The sequence below is a fragment of the Phragmites australis genome, chromosome 1 (assembly GCF_958298935.1).
Source record: "Phragmites australis chromosome 1, lpPhrAust1.1, whole genome shotgun sequence".
Lineage (NCBI taxonomy): Eukaryota > Viridiplantae > Streptophyta > Magnoliopsida > Poales > Poaceae > Phragmites > Phragmites australis.
The window spans coordinates 5,153,130-5,161,967 of record NC_084921.1 but is presented as its reverse complement, the minus strand read 5'-3'; the positions used below and the strand labels follow the sequence as shown (position 1 = coordinate 5,161,967).

The following is an 8,838-nucleotide window of genomic DNA, read 5'->3' as shown; positions in this document are numbered from 1 at the left end:
CGAGTTTGGTAGATTAAATTCATCTTCACTGTTTATTCGAGTTAATCAAACGATCACCATGTAAAGTTAGACATATTTCTCCTTCAAAAAATATATTTAATCTCTTATTATTTTTCTTCTCTACTTAGATATTCAATATTTATCTTTTATAAATTTTAAAAATATATTTAATCTGTTATTATTTGTCTTCAATATTTCTTTATATTGTTATATCCTAAATTGATTCTATGTTTGTAAAACACATGTGCGGCTACTAGTTTCAACGGGTGGTACTGTATAATCCATGACTTTTGGTGCAAATGAAAGATAAGCTATTCTTTTAGTGTAACTGTATGGGTGATGTCTTCGTTGATACGCGGGGCTAACTTAGAGTTAGCTCATGTATCAGCGGCTAGATCACGGTATAGTTACGTCATAATATATCCTTCCAAATGCAAGTGGGGCATGCAGTTCATTAATAAGTGAGAATGAGTCTGTTTGACAAAGTGCTTCAACTTAAAAAAAATTAGAGCTGAGTATTTCTAACTCTGAAATCTACGAAACTGAAGTTGAAGTTATGGATAGATAAGAAATCAAGTTAAAATATGACTTGAATTGTATCTGATGAGTTATTGATAACGTTGGATTTGAAATGATTTTGATTAGTATGAGCTTGTTTGCGTGTGATCTAGTTTATAGTTAACCAAAGTTTGAATTGAAGCAGACTGTTTCAGAGTACAGGAAATTATGTCTCACTGGAACATTCGGTGTGTGGGTTTTTTACTACACCGGATAGTATAGTGTTACGGTGAAGAGAGTACCAAAACATTGTTGGTGCTTGTCGGTGAATCCGGAACTAGGGGTCCCCGAATCCCGAGGCCAGTCCAGCAATCCGCCACGTGGCACCTTCCCATGGGGTTCATCTCCGCGAAGTACGAAAAAACTAAGTCCCGGGAGAGGACGCTCGGGGCCACGATCAGTGGTCCCCGAGTACCTGGGTTCCCCGATGATCTGTGAAGACCAAGTGACCGGGAATAGAGTGCTCGGGGTCCCAACGACCAGGAAAACCGAGTACCGGGAAGAGAGTGCTCGGGGAGGTAAACAGTGACCCCCGAACACCCGAGTACCCCGAGGACCTAAGAAAGGTAGTTCCGGGAGAGAGTGCTCAGGGCTGCGAGCAGCGGCCCCCGAGCACTCGGTTCCCCGAGGACCCGTACAGTCAAGTCCGGGAGAGAGTGCTCAGGGCTGCGAACAGTGACCCCCGAGCACTCGGTTCCCCGATGGCCCAGGAAGCCCTCCGTCAGTGGCCCCCACAGGGGTCCAGCGATGAGGTGTCAGCCAGTGAAAGGCTCGATGCCGCATTTAAGAGCGCGCGTGGCCTGTTACCTCCAACTGTTCCCGTCACGCTCGGTGTCAGTCCCTGCCATATTCTGGCAGAAGGGCGTGGGGACATTTAATGCGTGGGTCCCATCCCGCGCCATCCGGCGTGCCTCGGGATAGTATCGCGAGGCCCGAGGAGTTCCGTCTGCCGCGCTGCTGTGGCAGGTGAACAAGATTGGGTGGGCACGCCGGGCCGCTCTGCGGCTGCCCGGTGGGCCCTCTCCACGACCCCCGTTGCCATCGCCATGATGACGACCGAAGACCGGGCGGGGGCGCGTTTTCAACCCTCCGTCACCTCGCGCAGAGGCCATGATGACGCTCTTTCTATTTATGGCATCTTGGAACTCGTGCCCTCCCTTTCAGGGCACGTTACCGCCGGCGAGTATTTAAAGGAGCCGGCGGCGCAGACAAAAGAAGGTGAAATCCAACACGAATCCCAGACAAAGGACGCTCAGAGATCGAAGAACATCTTCGTACAAGCATAGAAGCCCAAGAACAAGGAGCCCGAAGCTCTAGGATAGACAGACATTCTTGTAACCAGCACATTCCTGAGAGACACTCTCAGGGCATTTATATCATCCACACAGAAGTAGGGTATTACACTCTGTGCGGTCCGAACCTGTCTAAAAATCCCTCCAGTACATTTACTATGTTCTGCATTAGATCATTCCACCCCACCTGCCATCGCATTTACATCCATTTATTTCTCCAGCAAACATATTCAGAATCATCCCCCCGCCGAATCTCTAAAAAGGGGTCCCTCAGGATCCCTGCGATAGGAGTTAACCCTCCAACAGTGCTGAAGCAGAAATAGAAGCAAACACCGGATGGTCCGGTGATGGACTTAGAGAGCGTCTGAGTATTTTCTGTATAGAGGAGATTTTTTGCGCCAAGTTTGATTATGTACGCCGGATAGTCCGGTGCTGAGTTTGTGAACACCGGAGAATACGTCAGACTTTTTGTTGCAGAGAGGTTGCAGAAGGATGGTTCAGTAGATTAGCATATTCCAGATTATCTGGTGATGGATATGAGATCACCGGAAGTTTTTACCGGATCTTTCCTTGCAGAGAGCAAAAAATTTCTGAAACAGATAGTGCTACATTCATCGGATGGTCTGGTGTTCAAGAGCAGAACACACCAGAACATCTGGTGCTCGCATTTTCTATAGGATATGCTCTGAGTTGAACTTTTTGATTTTGTGTTAACCTGATGTTTTGGAGTATGGAGAAATGTGTTTGCTTGTTTCAAGGTGTGCAGTTAACGGATGTAACTTGACAGTAGATGACGTGTGATCGGGTTAAGCGGGTGCTTGGTGCCAGACAATTAAGAGGACTGAATGGAGTTAAGTGTGATCCTAGTTGTACACATGAAGGTCAAGCAAAGTATGAAACGGATGATAAAGACGATATGTTGATAAAGTCAAACGAAGGGGGATACTAGTGCAAGTGACAAGGCGGCCCAAGGAATCAGGAGCAGGAGAGACTTGCTGGCGGTCAAGATCGCAAAACGGAGGACACGCATCATCATCAGAGCACTTGCCTCGGGTGGAAGTAAGTGACGGCTAGTCACGCTTTGAGAAGCATGCTAAGTTTTCATGATTTAGTCTTAAAATCGTGGGAGGACTGGAGGAGTATATGGCACCATCGTAAAGCTTGCGTCGAGGCAAAGCCAAGTCGTGAAGGCGTCAAGCCCGTCCGATGAATGGAGAAGAAAATAGACCAAAATACCCTCGATGATAGGTAGAAATGTACTACAAGAGAGGAGTATGTGGGAAAAAATTAGAAAACTTGGAAGTCAAGTTTTTAGGCCTATAAATAAAGAGATAGAGTTATAGGAGAGGATGAACCAACTATTTAAATCCCTTATGTCACCTATATGAGAGCATTGTGGTAAGATTTTAGAGTAGATGATGATGAGTGCTTAGTCTATGTAATAGGTGAAAGTTTTGAGAGAGAAATCTTTATAGTCTATCTAAAATAGAGCTGACCTCTTTGAGTAATGAAATTTATTTTGTTACATATGTTTGAATTCTCCTACTTCTAGTTTCCATTTCTTGATTCACTTGTCGTATGTCAAGTTTTTTCTTTTTGTGTTGATTTTTGTTTTTTTAGTTGAATTTTAACACGTTGGGAATTTGTTCTTCTTGATGCTAAAGGTATAAAATTCACGTACACATGCATATATGATAGGGTCTTGAATTCTCTTGCTTTTAGACCATCGGTTTGGAGATCTTCTTCACTCGGTGTTTATCTTTTGATCATTGTGTGATCTTTTCTCAAGATTCAATTTTTGTATGGGGATGAGACATTGATTGATTTGTTGTGGAACATCGTGTTCGATTCTAATCATGAGATCCACATTTTGTTGAATCTTTAAGTTTGTTTTTGATTTTTTTTTAAACTCCGGACTCTCCGGTCCTGTCTTCGGAGTCTTTGGACTTTCTGTGTAGGCGTAGTTTTTTTGCTGCATGTTTGTGTTGCGTTCTGTTGAGATTCTCTTTTAGAAGTGCGTTGGGTGATTAAATAGTAGAAGATCATCAATTTCGTAAGAAGTCTGTTGAGATATCTATTTAGTTGCTCTAGTCGTCACTCTGGTTCCTACAGTAAATTAGAAATGTTTGTGTAAACCATCTCATCCGTATTTTAATTAAAAATAAAGATATAAATCACTTTCGTTTAACTTACAAACTTACGATGCTACGTGAATCCGGGGGTTAGAGTTCTGTCCAAACCAGCCTGGAAAATGCTCATACGAGTAGTCATGGATAAATGCAGAGCCGGGTGGCATCGGTCATCGGACTCCACAGAAAATGGACTGAGGATTTAAAAACAGAGATAGAAAATGTACTGATTCGTCATCGACCAATGGCATCCGTTCGTTGTGGTAGTTGGTTGGCATTGGCAACTCGTCGTTGATCGTTTGGTCCCCCGCAGATTGATTGACACGTGGCACACCACGGCCTCACGCACTCCCAGTCCCATCAGCAAAAGATAACAAGAAGAAAAAACAACCGTTCTACGATCAACACTTCGACAGTACGTTCACGGACTGATGTACGGGTACGCGTCGTATGAAAATGATCGCGTTCATAAACGGTGTTTTTGGTTGCCTAAATTTTCTTAGGCTTGACTCGTTGTATGTGTATAATTTTTAAAAAATATATTTAGTTATCTGTATCTATTTTTTCATCTGCGTTAACGGATATAAATATACGATTTTATACGGAATGATTTATTTGTCAGTATTACAAAATAATTTTCATACAAGTAACTAATTATAATATCAACTCTTGCATCTACTCATACAACTTCAGATTCAATCAGCTAAATAAAAAATCAGCTCATCTTATCCAAACAAATACAATCAACCAAACACAATTTTTTTCAACTCATATAACTCAACTCAATTTGTGTCCACTCAGTCTGTTTTCACTCAACCTGTTTATACGATACAGCTCTACAAAGCTCTATTCAAGCAACCAAACATGCCCAAAACCACTTCCATGATGTAAAAACTTGAAATCAAAATCAATAGTAAAAAATATTTTATGTTTTCAACATAACACTATCTTTAATGTGTAACTTCAATCACTATCTTCTACTAAAATATATTTATAAAATCTAATAAATTTATAATATTATAAAAGTATTCTTCAATATATATATATAGTTTTTATATTTTCAAACTAAATATTTTAAAAATCATTGATAGTTAAAATTTAAAAGTTTGATTGAATCTTATTTAAAATGGGGGAGTAGTATTTTATCTGAACATATGCCATGCAGTTCTGTGTCTTATGGTCCAGTCCAGCACCATTGCTCGTGTCAGGTCACACTTGATGTTTCACTAATCACCAGCAGGAAACGGCATATCAAAAACTCACGAGTGCATTGATCAGCACCACAGAAACTACATAAGATATCATTGCCGGGGGGGGGGGGGGGGACTGCACAGTCTGCATGCAGATCACATCGCAGAAGATGTCACACCGATGCAGGCACACAATGAGAAGGAGCAGCACAAATAGAATAACGGTACAGGCCGGTGAATGATGATCCATCTTTGATGCACCAGGGTCGGTCAGGCGCCGCTGTCGGCGAGCGCGGCGACTTTCTTCTCGAGCTCAGGCTTGTTGGCCCCGAGGAGCTTGTCCACCTGCTGCCCGTTCTTCAGGAAGAAGAACGTCGGCGTCGCTTGAATGTCCCACGACGAGCTGAAGTCCTGCGGGCAAAAAAAATCAAGACAGGATCAGTGGTTTCACCACCCAAATGAGTCTGGTGTGACAACGTGCGATCAACAGTCCAGATAAGGAAAGGTGCTTATCAACTGTTCTTAGGTGATAAACAAGCGTGACGCATTGAGCTGTCAACACGACGATCACAACCTCTGAAGTCTGAACACCTTACAGTATCCTCAATGCCCAGATTCAAATGTAGAACAGAAAAGTAGATGGGCTAGATTTGTACTAATGTTGGTACGTTTTTGGCATTTGGGAAGTGAACAGCCAGTGAGTGGTCTTCTTAACCACATATGGAGAAACAACTTCCTTTTATTTTTAGGATCACCTATGGAGATTCTAGATGCAAAAACTGTCAGTCTCAAAAGACAACATGCATATATAGAGTGGAGAAAGGTTTGAGAAAACATCGGTTACCATCAACTCGTCGACATCAACTGTCAGGAACATGAGCTGGGGGTATGTCTGTGACATCTCAGTGTAAACAGTCGAAATGACCCGGCATGGCCCACACCAGGAAGCACTGAAATTCACAACCACCTACAAAAGATTCATAAACGTAGCATTATATTTATCTATAGTTGTGCAATCACAATTCAATTTATGTATGACGATGATATATAATTATCTCATATTCCGTATATCTCTAAAAAAGGTGTACGAAGAATCGCCTCTTACTCGATACGGGGTTAATCATAGCTGCTATGGAGTAAAGTATGAAGGTTGAATACAAGGAAGTTGATAGTTCTAAATTAGGAAACTATCTCATGTTTGGAAAGGAATCTTAGATATTCAGGAGTTCCATAATTCGAGTCGAATACGTCTGATGTATCTAAATAGAATCACGTCCTGGGTTCCCCTGACTATATATGGTGGGGAGAGGGGTACGTTCCAAGCATCAAGCAATCAAATCATCGATTCTCGTATCAAGCCAATCAAAGCACAAGCAAGTCGCGCTTTCAGATCTCCGAAGTCGTGAAACCCCTCAAAACTCGTCGATTAGAAAACCAACACCCATTGAAGATCCACGGCATAAGCAATCCCCTAATCGATTATGTCTTAAGCCTAGACACAACCTAACTCGCTTATTTCTTAGGGTTAGACATCTCATATTTCATCATTGTACTGTGTGATCTAAGAATAACCAAAAGAAGATAGAACATAGGGCTATTACCCAACACGGAGGCTTCAACATGTATAAACTATGTGTCTCTACAGGACTGCAGGACTAAACATGTCTAGAACAAGGGCTCGGGACCAACTTTCCAATTCCAATTAGCACAGAAAAGGCAAACCAGAGCAAACGGATAGAGTACAGTAATATGTTTGTGGGTTGAAGACCGAACACAAAATAGACTCAACATATCGTACAATTCAATTTCCTAAACCAACACACTACAGTGGAATTCAAACTTGCAACCTTCACCAATGGTGAAAAAAAAATCTAGTTGAGTCAGTCAAGGTTTCCCATTGAGTTACAGATTTTGAACAATGACACAGCCTACCTGTATGTACGCATTGGGGATGCTTGTGCTCTCATCATAAAAAGGAAAAAAAACTAGTTTCCAGTTTCCTATTCTCAAATAAACAAGAAAGCAGCATATTGTCAAGAAAAAAGAACCTAGAAGGCTAGAACCCATGCGTGCATCAGATTACAGACACTGAAAAACTCCAAGTATGTGTTATATGCTATACTGAACATAGGTTTTACTTACAATTTTCCCATCCTTGTTCGCCTCTGCAATCTTTTGGTCCCAGTCCTCTTTGCTTGTTACGACATGAACATTGCCACCTCCGAAATCAATCTTGTCTTCGTCATCAGCGTGTTGCTGTCCAGTCAGGGAAACATGAGAAGCAACAAAAACCAATCGTCAATTCGAAAACAGACACAATATAGTAAGTAAGTAAGTAAGTAAGTGCGTGTATGTATGTATGTATGTATAAATGGCATAGTACCGAACGGTTACATTTGAGTGTGTTTGCAGGAATGCTGACCTTTGCAGTGCAGCATCGCATGAGGAGCTTCAATACCATTCTCAACAACTGACTCCTGGCAAAACTGCAAACTCCATTAGAGTTTATTTCAGACAGGAAACTGTGACAATGTAAGGGCACCAACCACCAGCCACCAGCATATACTACAGCATGTTTTCGACTTCTTCCTAGTTCAAGATACCATCCAAACATCCATGATGCATCCAACCTCCAAACATCTGCTGGTGTAAAGATCACAGGACCAACTTCCTGACCTTACAACCTCCAAACATCTGCTGGTGTAAAGATCACAGGACCAACTTCCTGACCTTACGACTGCTTGACGTATCAGCAACCGAAAGAGCCCCAGTCCTAGTTGGCGTGGTGGTACTGGTTCGTCCAAATTAAAATTTAATCGCCTCCAACAAATCACAAGAACAGGACATCTCAGCTCTCATCATCTCATAGTCATTATCCCCTTTCTTCCCCGTTATCCTGTTCTATACACGGACACGCCACAGCAGTCTGATGAGTGCTTCTAGCCTAACCTGCGCAGCTACTGTTCAAGATACAAAACTCAGCTGAACTGGAATCCCAGAATCCACGTAATTGCCAAGCAATCGGGACACAGAAAGCGTCATGAATCCATGAATTTCGCACATGACCAAGAAGAGAGAGAAAAAAGAGAAGTACTCCCAAGAACCGCTGGAATCTGGGGATTTGATCGGACTGGAATCTGGGGAGATTTAGTACCTGGAAGGGTGGATTTGGCGCCAAGGGAGGCGTAAAGCCGCGAAGCCGGAGTTGGGGAAAGGAAAGTTGCCGACAAGCAATCTACGGATTAGTATCAGTGGATGGATGACACCCGTACAATAAAGCCCTCCCTGTAGTTGCTATAAAAATCGCGCTAAAAGAAAGAGAAAAAAAAAACTAAAGTCTGTTTCACGGGCTGGTCTAGTGCCTGAAGCGATTCCTGTTACGTAAGTGTAACTAATTGTAAGGGTTGTCTCTGTCCATATCATGTTATAGTTATATTAGATGATTTTGTTTTCCTGGTGCATGGCACCATGTGTAGTCTTCTTCTGAGTAGTTTGATCAACTATAAAACTAGTCTGTGCCATTGCTTCAGATTTCCTGGAGTTGTATTTAAAGATTGTTTTTCCTGCCATTTCTTCTACAGGTTTCTTCTTCACTTTGGTGATTGCGTCTGTTCTATGTTTGAATGTCTTGATTCCGTTCTAAAAAAAAGTGCTCTGAATTGTGTGTGT

At 42.2% G+C, this 8,838-nt stretch overlaps 1 protein-coding gene across 4 annotated transcripts; it reads right to left on the bottom strand.

Moving 5' to 3' along the window:
* Window positions 1-5,230: 5,230 nt before the first annotated feature.
* On the bottom strand, window positions 5,231-8,467 carry LOC133885056 (thioredoxin H4-1-like). 4 transcript variants are annotated; one of them, XM_062324788.1, is made up of 5 exons: window positions 8,324-8,467; window positions 7,592-7,646; window positions 7,312-7,425; window positions 6,014-6,136; window positions 5,231-5,580 (listed from the first exon to the last, which is right to left on the bottom strand). In XM_062324788.1, exons 2-5 carry the CDS (start codon window positions 7,628-7,630, stop codon window positions 5,440-5,442), a joined length of 417 nt encoding a protein of 138 aa, XP_062180772.1. In that variant the 5' UTR covers window positions 7,631-7,646; window positions 8,324-8,467; the 3' UTR covers window positions 5,231-5,439. The 4 variants fall into 4 exon arrangements, with proteins under 4 accessions (XP_062180772.1, XP_062180846.1, XP_062180913.1 ...); XM_062324862.1 differs by having other exon boundaries at window positions 7,592-7,658; window positions 8,328-8,466; XM_062324929.1 differs by having other exon boundaries at window positions 7,592-7,649; window positions 8,328-8,466.
* Window positions 8,468-8,838: the final 371 nt, after the last annotated feature.

Coding starts and splice junctions, on each gene's coding strand:
- LOC133885056 (XM_062324788.1), bottom strand. CDS start 7,630: ATGGTATTGAAGCTCCTCATGCGATGCTGCACTGCAAAG. Junction 6,137..7,311: donor CGAACAAGGATGGGAAAATT/GTAAGTAAAACC, acceptor AATCTTTTGTAG/GTGGTTGTGAATTTCAGTGC. Junction 5,581..6,013: donor TTGATGTCGACGAGTTGATG/GTAACCGATGTT, acceptor TTTTGCCCGCAG/GACTTCAGCTCGTCGTGGGA.